General features: G+C 56.6%; 2 protein-coding genes across 4 annotated transcripts in view; both read right to left on the bottom strand.

Annotated features, from left to right (window-relative positions):
- The window catches only part of LOC119152196 (unconventional myosin-X-like), a 93,687-nt gene extending 91,251 nt beyond the window's left edge, over positions 1–2,436 (bottom strand). The window contains 1 exon segment of the mRNA XM_037397105.1: positions 2,329–2,436. Coding sequence (XP_037253002.1) covers positions 2,329–2,349 — 21 coding nt within the window. The 5' untranslated portion in view covers positions 2,350–2,436.
- A 10,360-nt stretch (positions 2,437–12,796) lies between these two features.
- The window catches only part of SLC4A3 (solute carrier family 4 member 3), a 34,883-nt gene continuing 26,033 nt past the window's right edge, over positions 12,797–21,646 (bottom strand). For all 3 annotated transcript variants that reach the window (XM_037398238.1, XM_037398237.1, XM_037398239.1), the window contains 8 exons: positions 20,208–20,402; positions 19,554–19,760; positions 18,844–18,933; positions 17,088–17,254; positions 16,460–16,713; positions 15,962–16,131; positions 15,306–15,479; positions 12,797–14,556 (listed from right to left, as the gene is read on the bottom strand). In XM_037398238.1, the coding sequence (XP_037254135.1) occupies positions 14,479–14,556; positions 15,306–15,479; positions 15,962–16,131; positions 16,460–16,713; positions 17,088–17,254; positions 18,844–18,933; positions 19,554–19,760; positions 20,208–20,402 (1,335 nt within the window). In that variant the 3' untranslated portion in view covers positions 12,797–14,478. The remainder of the gene's footprint in view (positions 14,557–15,305; positions 15,480–15,961; positions 16,132–16,459; positions 16,714–17,087; positions 17,255–18,843; positions 18,934–19,553; positions 19,761–20,207; positions 20,403–21,646) is intronic.

The raw sequence follows: 21,646 nt of genomic DNA, 5'->3' as shown, positions 1-21,646 counted from the left end.
CATGGCATATAGGAGGCCCTTCAGCAGCGTCAATCTGGCACAACCTGCCAAAACTATTCCACCCCTTTGGCAGAGCCAGGACAATAAGTAGGTTGAACCCATCACTAAACCACCTATCGTAGATAAACTTCAAAGACTAGGAACTCCTTTGGTCTCAGGCATGCCGAGGGAGGAACCAGCGAAGCTGGGAAGCCCCATGACATCCCCACCTAACCTCAGACACTGACCACATTGCTGAGCATGGCATCTAAATGCTGCAAGCACAGCATGGCAGCCTGCTAAGGCAAGACCAACAACACACCAGGGTTTAAGCTATTCATTGTAAGGGATTACATGCATCCCCAGGGAGAAGCTTGGCTTCTGCTGCAGCAGAAAGAGGTGGAGCAACTCCCTTCTGCTCAAGGGTTGCCCTCCCACCAAGAACCCCCCATGGAGAATGAGGAAGAGTGGCGGGGGTGCAGCAAATGCCAAACATTCCCGCTCTGGGGAAGCCAGTTCCCTCTCTCCCACCCCCACTGCCTTTCCTGCAAAGCAAAGCTTGGTGCTTTCCCACACATGCTCACGCCAGCTCTCCAGCCTTGGACACCTTGCTTCACCAGGGTTTAAGCCCACATGATCAAAAAGAGAGATAAGCCTCTGTAACAGAGATGTGAGAGCCTCTGGCTTCACGACTGCCCCTCAGCCCTTCCCTGGAAATCCCTGTTTCTCCAGATACTGGCAGAATCACGCCTGGACAAGTGGAGTTGGACAATGCAGGCTGTCCTCTGCTGGGTGCTACTTGCTGAGACACGCACCTCTGGGCATCCCCTCTCCAGCCTCCCAGTCCCATCAGGTGCCTCAGGCTCTTTGGTGGCTACTCCTGTTGCAAGAAGCCAGGAGGTTCCTCATGATAGAGAGGATGGGCACAAATGCTCTGGTGAAATGGCCCTTTGGGAAACCCTGGCTTCCATCCGATTAGACACGAGGCGGCCCAGGCTTCCAGGAGCAGCAGGTTAATCAGTTAATGGCTGAAAGGATCCCTAGCGATGTGCTGCGCATGCCACAGGGCAGCCCCAGCCGAACAGTCCCCAGGGCAGCCACTCCTTCCTCTGGGGCCAGATCTAGGAAAGCATCTGTTCTGATAAAGAAAGTGCTTCACCAGGGAGGGGACAGACCTGAGCCCATCAGCTGCTCCAGCCCACAGACACTGGGCTGCTCCCAGGAGGCTGCCAGTTCCCCCCGCCGCACTCAGGACCAGGACATGGCAACGGCCAGGCACTGGGACACCAACGCAGGGTCCAAGTGCAGTGGATAGCTGATGCCCCTGGCCCCAAACAGGAGGCTTTCAGGGCTCAGCCGCAGACCTCAGGATGGCCCTGTCACCTCACGGTGCCTGCCGTGCCCACTGCCCATGTCATGGGTACCCGCTGCTGCCCATGAGGCCAGCGAGGGCCGCCCCAGCCTTGCACCCCATTGCCCCTCACAAGCAAAGGCAGCATCAGGCTGGGCTGGAAACCCGTGCATGCTCAGACAAGGAAAGAGGCAGAGAGAATATTGGGGGGGTCTGGGGTGTGCACAGCACCGGGCCACGTGCATTAAGGCTGCACATCACTCCCCCCGCACCCCCTGAGCAGCACAATGCCCGACCCGGCTGTTGCAAACACCCAAGGGCAGGGCGCGGGAGCTGAGCCCGCGGCTCACGGCAGCCTGGCCCCGAAGGAGCCCGCTGCCCGCCGGCGAGGAGGTGACCGGGCAGAGCACCGGGAGGCAGGGGGCTGAGGCGGACGCTGCCTCCCGCTGCACGTTCCTCACCGGCTCGGCCGTGGCCCGGTGCCACGTGCGGAGAGGCGAGCTGCGACACGCACACACAGGCAGGGGCTGGCTCCGGACCCTTCAGTCGCTCCAGGGGATCAAAGCAGCCGGCGAGCCGTCTCTGGGCAGCCATGACTATCCTGCGACAAATCCTCTCCTCCCGCGAGCAGCCCTCAGCCTGGCTCGCTGGAACCGCGCTCCGCTCGGGCTCTGCCCCCGCAGCCCCGCCAGGCTCCCGGTGCCGCGCTGGGTGCTCCCGGGAGCGCTGGGGCACGACCCGCCGCCCCTCGGCGCCCAGCAAAGCGCAGCCGGGGCTGCCCGGGCGAGGGGCAGCGGGGCCGCGGCGAGCCCCGCGGGGAGCGTGGCGTCCCACGGCTCCAGGGGCGCAGCCGGCCCGGGGCAGCGCCCGGCGGCCCCCAGCCCGGGCACGGCGCTCCGATGCTCGTCCCGCCCCGGCACCCGGCCCCGCCGGCCGCCGCCCGCCCGCGCCCCCAGCCCCGGGCCGGGCCGAGCAGCCCCGCCGCCGCCGCTGCCCACCTGGCAGAGGGAGGCGTCCATCGGCGCTCTCGCCGCGCAGGGAGCGCTGCCGGCCGGCTCTCAGCGCCGCATCGCCGCGGCCGGGCAGGCACGGCTCGCCGGCCCCGCGCCGCGCTGGCTCCGCCTCGCCGGCCGCGGGCAGCGGGGAGCGGCCGGGCCGCCCCGCTCCGCCCCGCTCCGCCCCGCTCCGGGGCGCGGGCAGCGCGGCCGCTGCGGCTGCGGCTGCGGCTTCGGCTGCGGCTGCGGCTGCGGCTGCGGCGGGGCCGGCCGGCCTGGTGCCTGCCGGAGCGTGCGGGAGCAGCGGAGCGGGTGGCGCTGGCTGCGGCGGCGCCAGCATCTCGGGAGGGAGATGCCGAGAAGGGCCTGGGGTGCGGGAGGGGCCGGCTGAGCCCGAGCGGCCGGTGCCACCCGCGGACGGGCAGCGGGGAAGGGGCGCCAGCTCTGTGCACAGCCGGAGCAGCCGAGGGCCGGCTTCGGCAGGACAACCGATGTCATCTGGAACAGCAAACATTCTGGGTTTGGGTCCCTTCGGCAGGTCATCGTAGCACGACACAGTGAGAGGGACCATTAACGGGGATCTTGGTAGAGCTGCATAGTTACGTCTCCGAGATCTGGCGCAGAGCAAGGGGCTGGGTGAAGTCTGTCAAAGAAGTGTGGCCAGATCATAGCTGGGTACCTGCACTGTGACGGTGTTTCTTGCAGTAAGAAATTATTTATTTATTCTGAAAGAAAGGATATTTAGTGGGTGTGGGGAGAGGGGCACCACAAGTTTTTGGTTTTGGTTATTTTTGTCAGTAATGTGCTTTTTAAACTGTTTAAAACATAGGGAGGGTTCTGAGGGAGATGGCAGCGTCTTGTCCAACCTCTGCCACAAGACAGTCACACCTCGGTCACTGTCTAACCTGTGATGACCACCCCCACCAGCCTCTTCCACCTTCACTATCTGGCTAAGGTTTCCCAATACAGCAGTTGCTGTCAGTTCGTCTTCCATTTTGATACCAGGTCACTGGGAGCTACCCTGGGCATGACTCTCCAGCCTCTTCTGTACTTGTACTGGATTAGCTTAATCTATACCACTTTCCCTGTCTTATGAAAACATCAGCAAGACAGCGCCAGAAGCCTGACTACAGTCCTTATCTCACATCTAATACTTCTATCCGCAAGGCCAATTACCCTGTTAGTGAAGGGGATTAGATCAACTCAACAGTGTCCTTGACAGTGCTCTCTGCAGCCACACATTTGTCATCAGGCTGCTTCTGCCATGGCCAGCCTTGTCCCCACAGGAGGACGGTTGCTCTCCTGCTATTGCTGCTTCTGCAAACCATTTTGGCTGTTCACCTTCTCTCTTCTAGGTGGTGACCAGCAGGCTGTGGAGTTCCTCACAGCCATGGGAAAGTTGAGAAGCACACCACTCCTTTACTTCTGCCTGCCTGCCAATCATCTCCACTGGCAGGCATCTCCAGCACCCCATGTCCCCTCTCAGACTTCTCCAGTGGATAAGCTTTGTCAGAGGTTCCTGTCATCCAGGGCTGGGTTGCCCATCAAGGCATGACCCTCACAGCCGGATGTCAAGGGAGGTCTGGCAATGGAGTGGCAAACCTATTCCCAGCAAACACACCAGGCAACCCAAATGCACTCATAAACTCAGCACCTTACCCTTGTTTCCCAGGCCAGAGTCCTTGTGAGCTCCCCTTCCCTTTCCTGTTCATCAGCTCCCAGAGGGTGCTGCAAGGTTGTGTTTCCACACACACCATGGAAAACATTTCTAAGCCCCTAACTTTGCAGTTTTCAGCACAGTGACAGTGGTGCAGCACACGTATTACTGGGCTGTGAGGGAGCAGTTGCTGTTCCAGTCTGACAGACCTCTCTGCAGCTCTGAGGCAGGGGGCTAACAGGGCCTGGAAAGCCCAGGGTAAGGAACTAAAGTTTCAAAAGACAAGGTTTTTAATATTAACACTACTGTCCAGTGACGCCTTCTAAGAGGGAAGAAGAAGGTGGCTCAAGCCAGTCTTCAGAACAAAGTAGCTTTCCAAACTATCCAGGCAATAAACATGGGACTCCTCAAACAGAGCAGCAGTGACTGATGCTGTAAGCCCTGTGCTCTATCAGCCTAGTAGGAAAGGTGGCAAGAAACTTGATAAGAAGCTTATGCCAGGTATTTTCTCCTTTCTGCCATGGGATTAAGTCGCTAGACCTACATTCATACAGCCCAGCTGGAAACAGCGATGTCTCTGAACTCTTTCTAAGTGCTGCTGGCTGGAAATGGGTGGCTACAAACATCTGCTTCTTCACAGAGCTTTGATAAGTAGGTGAATGCTGACTCACCATCGCTAGCTGCTCGGACACTGCCATCACGACATGTCTGGCACCTCACCTCTGCCAGCCCCGGCAGCTCCAGGGCTGACTGCCACATTAGCAACATGATGAACGCGAAGCAGTCAGCAAGGGCTTGCAGGGGCCTCACCATGCAGGAAGAGCCTGGGACCCCTCTCCAGCCCATCAGTCCCGTTGCCCACCTCGAGGCTGCCTGCTGCCCTGGGACTGGCACAGTCACTGCCCATGTGTTCGTTAGCAATGCCAGCAACCCGGCAAGCTCCCAGCCCTCCTGTCAGCCCAACTGCAGATGGCACAGGAGCCAGGGTGCCACGGCTGTTCTCTGCTTGATGGCGGAGAGCTGGGCTCTGGCAGAGGAGAGCCGGGGTGGGCGGATGCCAGGGGGTCTGGGCGATGTGCTGTACTTGCATCCGCGAAAGGAGCAGCCCCCGGTACTGCAGGCAGCAGGGCCCCGCACCCAGTCCTGGCGGCAGCAGACAGTGAGTCAGCTTCCTGCTGGGCTTTCCACACCAAGCGAAGGTCGGCGGAGGACTGGCAGGAACAAGCCGAGGCAGGAATTCCTCCTGGACAGCAGACAATATCCTAATTTCCTCCTCTGCCACGGGTCTGGCACACGGCTGGGAGGCAGGCAGGCCAGCATGTTCCCACTGCAGGCAGAGAACATCTGCCAGGCTTGCTCTCCCATCGCCTGCAAAGGAATGAGCTGTGACACCTCTGCTACAGGTGCCACCTCCCCAATGGCTCCTCAGAGCTGCGCTCATAGGGTGGGGAACTCATCTCCTCTGCCATCATCCCTGGGATGATCTCACTCAGAAGATCCAGCAGCATGATACCTTGGACCCAGCGGGAGGCACAGAGAGGCACAGATGCCGGAGGAGGGCACCTGTGCTCTGCCGTGCATTGCCACCATTGCAGCCCCCACCACCAGGCCCTGCTGCTTTGCCAGGGCCACCAAATCCCACCTTGCCCACAGCACAGGGCAGCCATAAGAGGGTTCTCCAAAAGGGGAGAATTACTGGGAAGCAGTAATCAAAAAATCAAGCCTGTCCCCTTGCAGGAGTAGCCTGACTGTGGCAGAGCACCAGACACTGATGCACTCACCCAACACAAGCAGCACGTGTGCGAGGGGAAGGGGACAAACAGCAAGGCGTGCATTGACCCTGCAGCTCTGGCCCCCTCCTTGCTCCAGTTTCACAGTTGCTTGAAACCGCCTTAAAAATCGGCTCTTGAAAAGGGCAGTTCCCCCCTCCTCTCATTTCCAGCCTGTGGGGAGCCTGGCCACAGCTCAGACCTGGGGGGGGTCCCATCAGGCCAGCTCAGGCTCGGACTGCCTGAACTCAGCGTGAAGCTGCAGACCTCTCCTCCTGCCCCACTGCTCGCAAGCCAGCCCCATCCCCTGCAAGATGAAGATGGTAGCAATCAAAGCCATGCCAAAGCTCTCCCTGCCTGGGTCTGCTCTAGGACTCTGTGGCAAGAATTAGCACAAGCTCCTTAGGGACAGGATCATGTTTGTACCAGATGTGTCTCTGCTCCAGAGGAATGTGATTAAAGCTGCCTGGAGAGGCTTTCACAGGGTCACACCAAGCACTGTGACACCTGCTCCCCCAGAGAGCAGGAGTGTGAGGGGGAGCCCTCCTGACAAGGGGGGACAATGCCAGGGTAGGGGTTGTTTATCTGTCCTGGGCACCCTGCTGGCTCCTGTCTCACTTCAGCCACCACTAGCAGAGAGGCTGTCTCGCTGCAAGGCAGAGCACTGCTTTTGCACACTACAGAGCCTAGGCCAAGGATGGCTGCACCCCTGCTTAGTCTGACCACAGCAGGAAAAGCTTTCTATCCCATCCAGGCACAGGAATGGCCTCCAGGGCTGTCCTTTCCCCGTATGTCAGGAAAAGAGGATTTCTTCTTAATTTTCAGCCTGAGCACAAGAGCAGAGAGCTGTAGCAGATGGGCCCAGAGGGTGGATGCTGGGAACATGCACCCCACTGTCACCGTGAGCCACCCCTTGGCCTCCGAAGCATCCTCCCAAGCTGTGTCACTGGGACCAGCACTAGCTGTGACTTTTTACCAGCCCTGCCTGCACTTGGCCATGCTGGACGGACCAAACCCATAATCAGGTATCACCAGCTTTCTCTGCAGATAGGGGTCCTGGTCTTGTCCCTCCTGCCCAACCCTTCCCTCCCTCCCCTGCCACATCCCAGGCCATATATCCAGCTCCCAGCAGCAACAAGCCAAATTTCCCTGCCACTGCACACTTCGTGCTGCCACAGCGTTTCTTGGGGCCAGATCATATCCTCGTGTGGCTTTTTTACACCTGGGTCATGAGAAATGCAGTCCTGGCGGCGAGAATAAGAGAGCTGAGCTGCACAAGGCTATAATTACAGTAGGAACATGTGGGGATGAGGCCAGCCAAGCGCATCCACCTAATTTCCTCTCCTATTAAGCCTGCCCTGCTTTTGTTTGACCCAGACCAAGCCTTGCTATTAACGGTGTGATGCTGTGGAGGTTACAGATGGCTCTGTTACAAACAGCCTTGTGGATTCTGCTCAACCAAATATCTAAGCAGGGCTTTGCTTGCAGAAACCATCACTACGGGATTCATGCTGTAGAAAGTGTGTCAGCCAGCTGTGGTGCAGGCATTTCCCAGACTGGGCTGGTTTACCATCTACCGGTAGCTTTTTGTCTCTGGCTGCACGATAAACCCAGGCAAGCAAGGAAGGAGGTTAAATGGTGTCATATCATTACTCCTGGCTGTGGCCAAGGTCTGCTGATGGGTGCTGGCAGCTGGAGCTCAGTACATTTCCTCTTCCTGATCTCATTTGCTCAGCTTCAGCCTGCAAAATCATTTCTACGCTAAAGGAGAGTGCTCTTCTCCTTGCTGTGCACCTGCAGCCAAACCGATGCAAATCCCTGCCCTGCTTTGGTGTGTATGCCCCTTATAAGTCCCCAGGAAGCAGTCTACAATGATGGGCTACTGGGTTAGCAAACCCAAGGAGCAAGCGAGGCTGTGCTAACACCTCCTGTCTGCCAGAGCACCCAGTTTTGAGGTCCGTTTCAGGGCCAAAAAGCAAGTGCAGCCCCAGTTCAGAGCATCAGGAACCGGACCCAGCTTCTGGCCATATGTACTTGCTGAAGACAAGAGCTTGTCACAGCCAGAGCCGGCCACTCCCCAGCCTCTCCAGCCCCTGACGATGTTGCTGTATACTGCGTGCTGGAGGGGGGGTCATCCCCCAGGGACACTGGGCTGATAGATGAAGGCAATCATCCAGATGGGTTCCTGCAGCAGAGACCACAAGGTCTCCCCTCTCTGCAGAAGTCACAAAAAGAAAATTACCCTTCCATCCTGCTCAGTGACAAGGTCGCATCTGGCAGCCTGTGGCCCAGGAGGTCACAGAGCAACATGACAGAAGTGATGGGGGTTGCTGTGCAACGCTGGTGCTCAGCACTTTTCCTTGCTCCAGCTCCTGCATGGCCACCTGAGCAAGGCAGACACCTATGGGTGCCAGCCCACATCCCTACGCTCCCTACAAGGAAGAAGCTTTAGCAGCCATATTTCAGAGCTCAGGCTAAGCCGTCCCCATCCTGACCTTACAGCAGCATTGCAGTGCCCTCTCTACAGGGGAGTTCATGTGAACCACCCACAGCAAAGCCTGGCGGTGCGTGCGTAGGTGCACCCCAACCGAAAGTGTGCACCCGGACAGGGGAACCTTGCACAGGCACAGAAATGTCCCAGTGCTGTCCTCATTGAATCACTCCCAGCCAGCAGCCCCTGGCTCCCTCCCCACAGGGTCCTGGCGCAAGACAGGAGGGCTGGGCGCAGCCCCGGGCAGCTCGCTGAGCAGGCTGAAATACCATGGCCGAGGCTCCCACTGCCATGGGCAGCCCCATGGAGGTGGAAGGGGAGCTGTTGGGGTCAGACAGCGGTTCCAGGGATGCTGTCCCTGTAGAGGTTACTAACAAAGGATTTGCTCCCATTTCCCCATGTCACTCCCTCAAGAGACCATTTACTTCTCTTAAGAGTCCCTATGGCAGACAGTCCCAGCACAGGCACCTCAGAGAGACAGAGAGCTGAAGGTGCAGGGATGGTACACAGGGAGCGACAGAGCAGGGGCACAACGCAGCAGGCAGGCAGCAAACCACCCAAGTTTGTCAATCCTCTTTCTTGCCAAGGCCAGACAAGCCTTCGGGACAAATTCGGGGCCGTGCACAGGAGTACTCACCTGTATTGAAGAACTGTGCTAGCCAAGCCTGTGCCCAAGATTCGGGCATCCATGCGAGAGAAGTGTCCTTTGCAAAGATCTATGTGAGGGAGAGGGGCTGGAGGGAGCTGCATCTCTGCCCTGTAGCTCTGTGGCAATGCCTGTGGGGCCAACGACTGGCTTTGGAAAAGGCTGGCTCTGGTGTGAGGGACATGTCCAAACCTGTCGTTCCCATGGGGAGGAAGGTTTGTGTCTGTGGGCAGAGAGGGCAGGTTCCTCCCCTGGCAGGCAGCAGGGCCCAGCTCAGCCCTTTCTCCTCTTCCTGGTGCCTCTCCTGGGGGCGGTGAGTCCTTCTTTTGAGTGATGCAGAGGGGAGGTGAATGGAGGGCAGGAGGGGGCAGAGAGCATGGGGCTGGAGCCACAGCAGGCATATGCGGGGTCACCAGTGCTCAGCAGCACTCACTGGCAGTCTTCAGCAGCTAAAACAGCCAGCCAGACCCTGGCGCCTGTCAGCTGGGGCTGCTCTTTAGCTGGTCTCTGGGGCTTCATGCCCTCAGCATTGGCTCTGTTCTCACCAGACTGGTGCAACTCACATTTGAACAAACCCAATTGCAGACACTTGCTGGGCAAGGCGACTGCAACCAAAGCTGCTCTCACCCCCGCCAGCCCATAGTGCAAGGAACGGTCCATGCGTTTTTACCTGCCCCTGCCAGGTCAGAGCTTGCAAAACCCTCCTAATGGGGAAGGAAAAAGGATTTTTTTAATTTATTTGAATGACGTTTGAATGACTGAAAAGCCCAGGCAAAGAATTCCAGATATACAGGGCAAAGGGGAAACTTTGCTAGCAGCACTGGTTCCCAGTTTTGTCATGGGGATGGTTCTAGCCAGCAATTTCCTTAACTTCCAAACCACACAGTTGCGTGACTGTGTGCAAATGGTATCTCAACACTGAGATGTGCCAGCCCCTCCTGGCTGCAGAGAATAAAAATAACTGGAAATGATAGCTTAAGTGTACTTGAACCCGGGTGGCAGAAACAGAAACCCAGATAGTTTAACTGAACACACAATGTTTTAAAATAATACAGTTGATAATTTTGGGAACAGACCTATTTTTAGTTCTCCAGACAGGCAAGGGTAGCTGCTTATTTTCATAAAGATAAACCTCTTCTCAAACAGCAAAGAGATGGTACAAACTGCTGGTCAGAGTGCAGGGAGCAGGAGGACACTTGCCCCATACCAGAACATCCCCCAGGCAGCTGGAGGGCTGCAGGTACCCAGAGTATTCTCCCCCTACCTGCAGCAGCATCCCCTGGCGCTGCAGGCAGCCTCTCCGCTACTCTCCCTGCATCATGCTGGCATTTTGTGGTCCATCATGTTCCTGGTGTGGCAGCACTCAGAAACCTCTCCTCTGGTGCCACAAAAGTGGGGGTACTAGACTGAGCTCACCCCTTGTAGCTTCCTCATGCCTTCCCCAGCCCATCCCTGTTGCCCTCCTCCCCACACACCTGCTGTCTCCTCTCCAGCAGAGCAACCAGGACAGACTCATCCAAGCTGGACAGGTGTCCCAACCTTCAAAGCAGCACCCCAGCCTTGGGTAGCATCATCTGCTGGTTGAGCCCCCACAGCAATCCTGCCTGCACCAGCCTGTGCATTGCCTCCAGGTGCAGTGTGTTTTCCAGTGTATCTGGAGCACAGGACCGTGTGGTGAGCTGTGATCCCGGCTGCCTCCTCTCCATCATTGTGGCTGCCCATGGAGGCCCTCTACTCTGCCCTTGAAGGGGAGATCAGTGCCTTCACGAGGCATGTCCAGCGATGTCAGCAGAACTTTGACCTGCGTCGTCTGTATCAGGTACTGCTGCTGGTGCTGCCACAGAGCCCCTCAGGGCAGGTGGAGAGCTGGCAGCACCTGCAGAGGCTTGCCCAGCACCAGCCCAGCTCACCCAGCCCCGGTGTGGCCACCTATGTGGGGTGGCTGGCCTCCTACCTGCAGCACCTGACCATGCTGAAGGAGAGGTTTGACACCAGGGTGGTGGTCCCACTCTGTGAGAATTTGTACATGCACGAGGAGCCAGCTGCCCCCCCCACCCAGCAGTCCCCTCTGGCATCCATCCCGCACTTGGCTGCACAGCTCTTTGCCCACCGTCGTAACTGGGGGCTGCTGCTGCAGGGAGGGCCCCTCAATGAGCAGGTCTTCAGCCCCCAGAGCCTCCATGACCTGTGTGGCTTTGCTGGTGTGGGGCCCTTCATGAAGGTCTTGCAGCTGGTCCCTGATGTCTTTCACCAGAGCTTGGCCACAGCAGAGCTTGCCCAGCAGTGGGTCCATCTCCACCGCAGCAGGTACAGCCTCTCCCTGCCACCATCTCCATCACCGTCACAGCAGCCACCAGCACAGGGCAGAGCAGGGCTGGCTCCCAGCACTGTGCAGCCCCCACTGTGTGGCAGGGGCACCCAGCAGCCTGGCTCTTCCCTGGGCTTGCCTGACCTCTTGGTCCCTCTGCAGCCCTCGGGCGCAGGTGGCAGGGCTGCGGTGCTGCGAGCCCAGCTGCAGGAGAGCCGGGAGGAGCTGCTGGCCCTGCTGCACCGCAGAGAGAGGGCAGCCGCCCTGCATGGCCAGATGTGTCATATTGCCCAGCGCATCCGCACCCTGCACCTGCAGCAGCAGGGCAAGGGGATGGAGCTGGCCTGGCTGCAGCAAAGCCTGGGTACGGGAGATCACCGGCACCAGGCTGCCCTGGCTGAGGAGCTGCAGAAGAGCCTGGAGCTGGAGGAGTACCACCACAGCATCCTGGAGGCAGACTGGCTGCTGGAGCTGGAGGTCAGCCCCATCCTCATCCGGAGGATCGATGCGGTAAGGGGCACGCACTCGCTCTGCTCGTGCTCCCTGCCCCGTGTCCCAGGGTGAGAGTGGGGGCACTGCCGCAGGCAGGGGAGCTGCATGGAAAGGGCTGGATAAACGTGTGGAGACACGGATCCTTGGGACTGGGTAAAGCCATAACCTCTCAAGTCCAAACCAATGGCCCGTTGGGTGGTCCTGGGCTTCAGGTGAGAGGAAGGAGAGCCATGGAGTGGGGAGCGGGAAAGGGAGTGTTCCCTAACATGGTGGAGCAGCCTGCAGGAAACATTTGTGGATGCTCTCATCCAGCCCACCTGGATGCTCAGGAGCTGGGCACCTGTGCTGCTTCCTTCTCCTGTAGGTTCAGCAGCGCTGCCGAGACCTGGAGAGAATGCTGCGAGGCCAGGCACTGCCCATCCTGCAGTGGGCCCGGCTTGGAAGGATGGCCACCAGCCCTGCGCCTGGGTGGGCTCAGCCCTCTGCCACGTGCCCCACAGCAGCAGCCAGCCCCAGGAGCAGCCAGTGACTGTCACCATGGGAGGTGGGACCACTGCCTACTCACAGCAGCAGCTCACAGGAGAACACGACTGGAGGACATCCAACCCATCAACGCATGGGCTGCAGGCAGCCAGCAGGTCAGGGGGACCACACTCAGCTCGGCTTGGGAAGAAGCGTGGAGGGAACGCATGTTTAATGAGATGTTTCTTCCATGCTCAGCCCGTGGCCCTGCCATTCAGCGTGTGGCTACAGGCTGGGTAAGGAGGTGGGCACAGATCACTGCTGAGCACAGAGGCACACGCATTCACAAGTGTATGGATGCAAGCAGGCACGACCATGCGTTTCTGGTTAAATATGGGGCTCAGCCTCCCGCTTCCAGCACCAAGCATGGGGGCTCCAGCCAGGCCCACAGTAACCAGCCTGCTTGGTGATGGTGGTGGAGAGCCCATCTCCGTGCCGGTGGTGGGTGACAAGCTGACAGTCCCCATTTCAGCTGGGGCCTGCTCCCTCACTGGCTGCTGTCACGGGCAGGAAACAGTTTTCTGTCAGGGAATTTCAATGAATTCAATTTATTGCCAATTAACAAATAAAAGCAGAGAGCCAGACATGGTTCCTGTGAAGAGTTTATTGGTGTAGCTGTTTCCACTACAGTCAGAGGAGTCACAATGCACAGCGACAACAGGCCTCCTACACTACATGGGGAGGACAGGACACACACGGCCACAGACACACAGAGACACTGTCTCTCTGCCCCGGGGCCCTGCAGGGGGCCAGGCTGTGGGGCAGGAACCTGCTGCGGGGGAGGTTTCTCTGGTGGGATATTTCTGCAGCCTCCTGGGGAAGGTGCCAGACCCTCCTGGTAATGAAGCACCCACCATCTCTCGCAGGAGCCAGGCTGCTACGTGGGAACCGGACCAGCAGCTTGCCCCAAATCCAATAATGAAGTGGGCATCCCAGCCTCCTCCAGAAGGCCACTCCAGCTCCAACCATCAGGGAGAGGCTGGGGTGCCATCTCCTCTGGCACCACCCTCAGAGCCGCCAGGGGCACCGACAGCGGTTTCTGAGGCAGCTCTGAATGAGGGTTGCCAGCCCAGGGTGACCCCAAGGGACAGCCCAGCTAGGCGGAAAGATGTTCGGAGCTGCCCAGAGGTGACGGGGGCTGTGCTGGGCATGCTGCATGCTGCTCCTTCCCACTTGGAGGGCAGCCCTGGACATGAAAGGTCACCCTGGTGTGGCAGCAGAATTGGGGCTGGGGGTTTCAGTGACTTCTTTGTATGGCTGCAGGGAGCCAGACCCAGTGGATCACTGCACAGGGAAAAGGAGGGGACCCAAAGGACTGTTCTGTGCTCCAGACTACATCTCTTGTATAGGGTTTGGTCTCAGGGATAGGAACGTGGGGATCAGGAACTGGGATGCAGCCCTGTGATGAGTTTTTACCCCTGCAACCTTGGTGGAGGTGCAGAATGACACAGGACTCCTCTTAGTCCCTGCAAGAGGGCAGGCACTCAAGGCTTCAGGATACTTGTTTGTTCCCAGTCTCCCCTCCTGGTGCAGTTTTCCTTTGGGAAGAGGGTTGGGAAAACTGGATGGAAGCAAACAGCCTCCCCCATGCTGAGCAGGAGCTGAAAACAGTCCTGTGAGAGGGTGACTGGACAGATGATGGTCTCAAGGACAGGGCCATGGTGCTGGTCCCTCTTTGCCCATCTGCCAGGCTGCAGCAGCCCCGCGGGGGCCAGGGGCTATAGCACAGGCCCAGCGTGAGGCCTCCTGGAAGAGGGGCAGAGGGAGCAGGAGCAAGACATCTGCCAGCTGAGCAAGGAGGCTGCTGGCCTGTGAGAAACCTAACGGCTGTCTGCAGGCAGCATCAGCCCATCCCTGTGACTGCTCGGGGGCACATGGTGCTGAGACACCCAAGCTTCATGGTAGCAGAGGGGGACACAGTGGCACCAGCCGGAATAGCTCCCCTTCACCACCTGGAGACCAGGCACAGGCTGCCTCCAGAAGAGATGGGGCAGACCCCTGACCCACGGGCACTTGGGACCCACACAGCTTGGGGATGTGAGAGGCATCTCTCAGCCCGCCAGGTCCAAGAGGAGAGAGACTCACAGCCTCTGCTGAGCAAGTGATGGGGCAGCAGGAGGTGGGGCTGCCTACTGCGGGGCTATGGAACCGCCACTTGTTGGTCCAGGCAAGACATTGCGTGACTCATGGCAAGTCTCCAGTTAGTCCTTGGGAGGGATGAGCAGGCATGAGTGGCCTGTCCCATGAGTGGGGAGGGCAGCTCCCAGCTCACACAGGCATATGCAGCTCGTTGTACTCGTCCCGGCCGTCTTCATCGAAGTTCGGTTCCGCATCCTCTGAGTCCAACTGGGGAGAGGCAGAGACCGGGCTCTGAAGGCCACAGCCGCCCCCAGCGCAGGATCAAGCCTGGCACGGAGGGATCAGTGCACCGCGAGCCAGGCAGCTGGGCTGCGCTGGGAAGACCAAAGCTCTTGCTCCTTCCCTTTCCAACAGGCCCCTTTTTTGCCCCTCATGCCCACCCATGTGTCCCCAGTCTGATGCTCTCTCTTGTAAGTGTTCCTGTTTGACAGTGCCCCATCACTGGGGCTTTGTCCAGCACAGCAGCTCCTCCCTCCTGCCCTGCTGGCAGGCTCCAGGCTGCTCTCCAACAGAGGCTCAGGATGTTGGCAGCAGCAGAGGAGCTGCCAGCACCCTGGCACTGTGATTATGTGCTCCTGTGCCAAGCAGCCACAGGCTCTGGTGTGCTGCTGGGCTGTCCTTGCTGCTGTCTCTGGGGAAATGGGGTGTCTCTGTATAAATAAGCCATAAATGGGGAAGAGGATGGAAGAGGAAACCCTTTTTCCACGCCTCTGTGTGGTAGGATCTTCTGTCTCCTTGCCCTCAGGTGCCCATCCATCCCACACTGCACTCCCAGGGCTACAAGCTCTGAGGAAGCCATCCACCCCACTACTGCTGTTGAACAAAAGACCCCCTGATAACAGCAGGGAAAGCCAAGGCTTTTGCAGCCCAGGATCTCCCAGCCTTTCAGTCTGTCAGACCTCCTGAACCTCAATCCAGTGTTGCAAGGTACACTGTGAGGACAGTTATCTGCTTACCGCTTTGAGCTCCCTGTCATGGAAGAAGCGGGGCAGCACGAAGCGTCGCAATGGCACTGTCATGATCAGGACAAAGGGGAAGGCCAGGGATGCCACCGTAGATTTTACCACCCAGAGCAGCACAATGCAGGCCAGTTGAATGCAGGTGAAGAGATTCATTCTCCAGGTCTTCACCTAGGGAGATAAATCCAGCCTGAGAACACATTACCCTTCCACACAGATTAATGAAGACCCAACTGACAAAACATAACCCTCCTGCACAGCACAGCACAGTAACACAACACTGCTGCATGCTCTCCCTGCCTGTACTCCACAGCAAAGTAGAACTCCAAAACACATCAGCCTCTGTGCAACCTATGTATCCACCTAGCAGTGCAATGTCCCGACACCCGCTCAAGAGATGCATTGCTCCTGTAAACAAACAGTCTGTCCATAACAATATCCTGGCAAGACACTCCTGTGCACAGCCTACCAGCACGCCATCCCAGCATTGTATCACCTCTGTGTACGGCTTGCACTTACTTCTTGGCACAGGCTTGCAGCCAAGGCAGGTCACCAAGCCAAGCATCCCTCTAGCAACACACCATCCTCCCCTCGTCTGACTCTTCCTCCTCTGTTCCTCATTACCTGGTTCCTCGCAACCTGCCTTCTCTCACCTTGACAACATAGATGTGGTCAGGGTGGTGCTTGGACGGCATGAAGATCAGGAGCAGCCGCTCGTAGAGCTGGATGCCAGTGAGCGACGTAACCCCCATGTAAAGGAAGATGCCGAAGAGCACAGCCAGCGGGATCTGCCGCAGCATGTTCCCCATCACAATGGACAGACCTGCACAGACAGAGCTCAGGGCATGGTGTGTCCCACAACGCCCCTCCACAAGGCACCTCAGCCTCTGTCCCTCTCCTGCCTCCTCTCTGTCTGACCCAGGGTGCAAGGGAAAGGAAGCTCCAGAGGCGTCTAGCTGGAAGGGTTGCAGAGATGGACTGACCATGGGGGGTACCGAAGGCTGCCAGGAGAGCTCAGCATAGGTGGGGGCAGTCCTGCAGCAGGTGGGCAGAGCACAGGCTGGCCTGTGGGCAGGGGCACTGCCAGGAAATTCAAGTGGTGGGCCCTGACCTCCCCACCCCTCAACTCCTCCACCCAAGCAGAGGCTCACCAACAAGGGCAGCAATAAGCACTCCAGTCACACGCTGCTCCTTCACCTCCTCGATCTTGGGCTTCTCCCCAGGTGCAATGGCCTTGCTCATGACTGTCAGGGCGTTGACATGAGTGACGGAGCGCACCGTCGCCGCAGTCAGCCAGGGCAGCCCGAACAGTGCACAAAGCCCCCCCATAGTGCCAATGAGCAGCAGGTCCAGGTGGAAGCCAGAGCCTTTCAGCAGCTTCCTCTCCTTCTTGCTAACAATCAACCTGGAAGGAAAAAGAGCCTAGGTCAGTTACAGGCCCAGCCCTGTCCCCAGGAACAGCACTGCAGCTGGAGACAACGTTCACTCCCTGGAGAGAGCACACATAGGGACAACAAGGAGATGGCTGAGAGAGACGGTGACCATCAACCTCAGGTTAGAGGTTTCATCCTGTGCTTAGCTGAGGCAGGTCTCCACCACACAGTATACCAGGCAGAAAGCCAACAGATGATGGAAGAACCCAAGAGGGTACAGTCTGAAATGGCCAGGACCTTGCCCTTGCTGTCCTGCTGGGATGCCAGGCGCATCTTCACATGAATGGCACAGCACCTGCTTGCCCAGGTGTTAGTGATGGTTGGCGTTGGCAAAGGAGGTACTCACGTAGTGATCTGTGTCTCCATGAAGATAAGAATGAAGACCAGGAGGGCAGGGATGGCAGACGCAAACATCATCCACAGCGGAAAGGTCCCACTGCTGCCCATGGGGTGAATGAACCAGCCACGCTTGTGAGGAGATGTGACCGACAGACCAGAGGGGACATTCAGCTTCTGGTGGTATAGCCGCAAAACCCAGCAGTTACTCATCAATACATACATACCCACAGCCTCACACAGCACTAGCCCTGATCCTCTTGGTCTCCCTGGTCTGAGCACCTCAGATGATGGAACAGGCACCCTGACCCAGGCAGAACTTTCTCATGGACAATCCCCTTCAGTGAAAAAAATCCCATGTCCCCTAACATGGGCCTGTCTCATTTCCTTTCAGCTATTGGAATTTCTTGGGGTTTGTCCAAGAGACCACGGAAATATCTTCCCTAAGGAAGCTTGCTCCTATGTTAGTGCTTGCAGACCATGGTTAAAGCACTCCTTCACCTCTCCTTGGAGAAATCAAGTGTCCTGAACTGCCTACCCTTCTCCGAGGTGGCTTTCCAGACTTGCCAAGCCTTTTCTGAGACAGTTTTCAGTATTGTTTTTGCAGTGTGGACCCCAGAAGTGGTCACATTCTCTGGAAATGACCTCACTGATCGTGTTCAGAGGGAACATCATGTTTGTGCTCCCATCAGAAATCACACAGGCTCCTAGCTGTATACTGTCCCGACCCTGTGTTCACCAGCATTTGAACTCTTGGCTCTGCGCTGCTCAACAGCAGTTCTTGCTATCTGCCTGCGTGAGCACTGCAGGGAAAGTTTATGATTTGCATTTATGTTAATCAGCATAAGTATGAATAATATTCCTGGAATGCTTGTACTTGAGCTAAGCTGTGTAACCAAGTACCGTTTTCTCAGAAAGCTTTGTACATATGCTGAGTTAATACTGAAATGAGAATGCTTTTGATATTAATTGTCGAAGTGTAGAAGGGTATGAAAAGGATGTAACAAAGTGCATGATTTTACTAACATCTGATAAAACCGATTTTTTCATTGAAATTTAAATGAATAATGCATTTGGATTCCATTAAGCCTTGTGCTGTCGATAAAAACCTTGCATGCTGAACAGGAACTACTTTTCACCCTCTCCCCGATATTAGTTGAAAAAAATGCCAAAACACAAAGATATAACTACACATCTACTAAAAAAGGGAGAGGAAAGGAAACCTGTGAGATGGGTTTGTTTGTTAACATTTAAGTTTGTGCATAAACTGGGAAAGAGATCATTGTGTTTGAGATAAAGTGATCAAAATATTTAGTAGCCTACAATCAAGCAGACTATAAACATGTTAAGTAGTAAATCCATGACAAGTACCCTGCTGAAACTACTCTACATACCACCCCCTTCAGCATGTATAACCAACCAGTTTATGTCTTGTTGATCGTTTGCAAGTTTTTGGAGTTTCAAACAAGGAACTAACTGCACTGAGTCTCTCTGGCCCCCTAAAGCCTACCCTACTAACAGCTGGAATATCAGAGGACTACTAGGGCACTCCAGTCCCTGCAGCTCTGGTCTCAGTCTCAGCCAGACCCTTGGAGCTTCCCTTCAGCGTGGGAGTAAGGACAAGGGGAGCATCTCTGTTTGCTTTGTGCTCTTATGACTAAAGAGGCAGGAAATCCAAATCGCCCACCACACAAGAGCAGGCCATGGTGCTGCAGGGATCACTGCTGGGCTGAAGGAGGGGCTCTGAGGGTGGCTCTGGCACCTACCTGCGTATATGTGTCAGTGATGGTGTAATCCACCAGCACCATGACCAGAATGGAGATGGGGATCCCAAAGTCTCCAATGATCCGCCGAGCCTGCAAAACAAACACCCTTGCTGGCAAAGGGAATGCGTCAGCTCCATGCACTCACCCTGCTACAGGGAGCCTGCAATAAAGCGAAGCCCCATACGGGGCCAAGCACCACTGCAATTCTGAGCACTGATGACGAGCAGGGCAAGGGAGCCCAGCTCTGACCCATAGGGCTGCACATCCCACTGCCCACATAACATAACACAGTCCTCCAGCCACTCTTAAGTGACTGACTCGTTGCGCCTATTGGCCTATTCAGATGGTGCTCCAGGTATTACACAAATGCCCTGGATGTAGAGAGATGACCAAAGGGAAAAAGTTGTAAGCTCTTCTTCCTATACTCTATTTTAACAGACTTCTATCCAGCCAATGGAGCTTTCCCAAGGTCCAGAGGACTTTTCAGCAAAGCTCAGTGGAGCAAGACAGTGCAGACACCATCATGAACAGCCAGCTCTGGTCTGCAGCCTCGGTCAGGCTACCATCCCTTCTGCATGGTATTCAAGGGATTGCTGGTGTTTCTTTGGGGTATGGTCCAAATGCTCTGGAGGACAAAGGTCTGCAGCAAGAAGCAGTATTTGTTTGGCACATTCCTTGTCCTTAACATCTGGGTCCCACAAATTTCTCACCTTTCCTCCTAAAAAACGGCTGTTCTTGAACTTGCGCATAAAGAAGGCAATGAAGAAGGTGCCTAGCATGAGGATGAGGGAGAGGAGAGCAGTGTTGGGCTGCATCCTGATTCCCAGTGACATTGCATCCGCAGAGAGCATGCTGGCATTCAGGCCGCTCTGCACGTTCGGTGGGTAGAACTTCAGCAGAGGATGTTCTGCAAACACCTAGGCAGGTGAGAGAAGCAGCAGGCACTGTCACCGCAAGGAGGGGCAGGGAGCACTGTCACTACTGGGGGCAGGGGGAAGCGGAGGTGTTCTGCTCTGTGGAGAGGTGAGGGCGGTAGATGGTGGGTGCGGATAATCCCAGCATCCGTCACCTCGCCTCACAACCTACCCAGCTGGAGAGGGCTGGGGAGAGAAAAGTGGCCCCTCTTTAATGCCTCCTGCAGGAAGAAAAGGGGAGACAGATGTTAGGGCTCATCCTGCCAGCCTCTGTGGTGGCACAGGGGCCAGATGGGCTGCGGCATGAGAGGCCAGCAAAGAACTGCTCTGCAGAACACCTAGGAAAGCTGTGGCTGAGCTGGCCCTGCTCCCCTGCCTCCTGTATGCTAAAGCAGCAGGTTCCTGGGGGATCAAGAGATGCAACAGCCCATCTCCCCGGGGAAGGTTCACCTTGTACAGTTTGTAGAAGGTCTCGTAGATAAAGATGAGGGAGATGAGGAAAGCAAAGATCTCCTGGGTGAAGGGCGAGATGTAGCGCACCAAGAAGCTTCCCTCAGCTGCCACGATAATGAAGATGAAGACAATGAGCCACAAACCAATCCACACTCTGCCTGTCAGATACTCAATGCCTTGTGTCTGGCAGAACTGAAATGGAAAGGGGAAGGTGTTACTCAAGGCGCCCCAGGCTGCCTCCCACATCTGCTTCCCATTAAGATCAAACACAATCCTGGAAAAAAGCATCTGCAACTACTTGGGCATCCAGCACAGAGACAGTGAATTCGGGGCTGGAGTCAAAGGTAAAGTCACAGACTTTGCATTAACACCAGCCAGCTCATACCAAGCAGGTCTTTACTCCTCCAGTCTTTGTAACAGTGCCTCCTTCACTCTCTGTTGAAGCCACCCCATGCATGATGCTCTCCATCCCACCCACATGGAGGTGCCATTACCCAAACAGCTCTCCACTGCTCTGTGCACTCACCAGCACAAGCCCATTCCCTGCAAAGGAGGGCCTGAGCAGCTTGCTATGTCCCACTGCATAAAGGCTGGGGCGTGATCCCAGCCAGCGCCCTGTGTACACACACGGTTCTATGTGTGTGGAGAAAAGCCGCAGGCTGTCACCACAGAACAGACCATCTCCACTGCCTCTGCTCACCCACACACAGCAACAAATCACATCCCTCCCTTCGCAGCCTTCCTTGGTACCACCACAGACAGTGCCCTCACGCAGGGCAGAGGCACACCTTTGTACATAATGACTAGGCAACGCAAAAGCAGTCAGTGAGAAGTGTGGTCACAGGAGAGCAGAGAAATTCCCACTGTGCAATGGCATCAGCAGCTCCAAACTCCTGACACACCAAGGTGAAAATCTAGCTGTAGGAAAAAACAGGCTTTAAAAGCCCAGACATGCTAGGAATCAGAAAAAAGGAGAAGGATTAGACCCACTGCTTGGAGGTACAGTGACATAGGGACGCTTTTAACAGCAAAGAGATCGTGCTACTTGAGAAAGAAACCTGTCCATCCTGGATGGCCGTGGTATCTCTGCACACACCCTTGGGCTCATCCCGAGGTGGGAGTAACGTACGTGGGACATCCCAGATGGGTGGTACACTGAATGTTGCTGGTTTCCCATACAAGGAAACCCAGACACAGGTAAAAGTCGTGAACTAATCTTCAAAGGAAGCCCCAAGAACAAGGAAGTATTACGGACTAGCATTTTAGGATGCAGCGACAAGTGCTCATTCTGCCAGGATGGGCTACAGCACAGGGCTGGAGGAGGATGCTCCCCTCACAGTCAGCAGGTAGAGGAGTGCTGTTACCACTGTCACACCTCAAGAGGGTCAGCCCCCAGGATACAGCAACAGAAGGCAGAAGTCCTTATGGCATGACCT

This window comes from Falco rusticolus, chromosome 8 (assembly GCF_015220075.1).
Source record: "Falco rusticolus isolate bFalRus1 chromosome 8, bFalRus1.pri, whole genome shotgun sequence".
Classification (NCBI taxonomy): Eukaryota; Metazoa; Chordata; class Aves; order Falconiformes; family Falconidae; genus Falco; species Falco rusticolus.
This window is presented reverse-complemented; position numbering and strand designations above follow the sequence as displayed.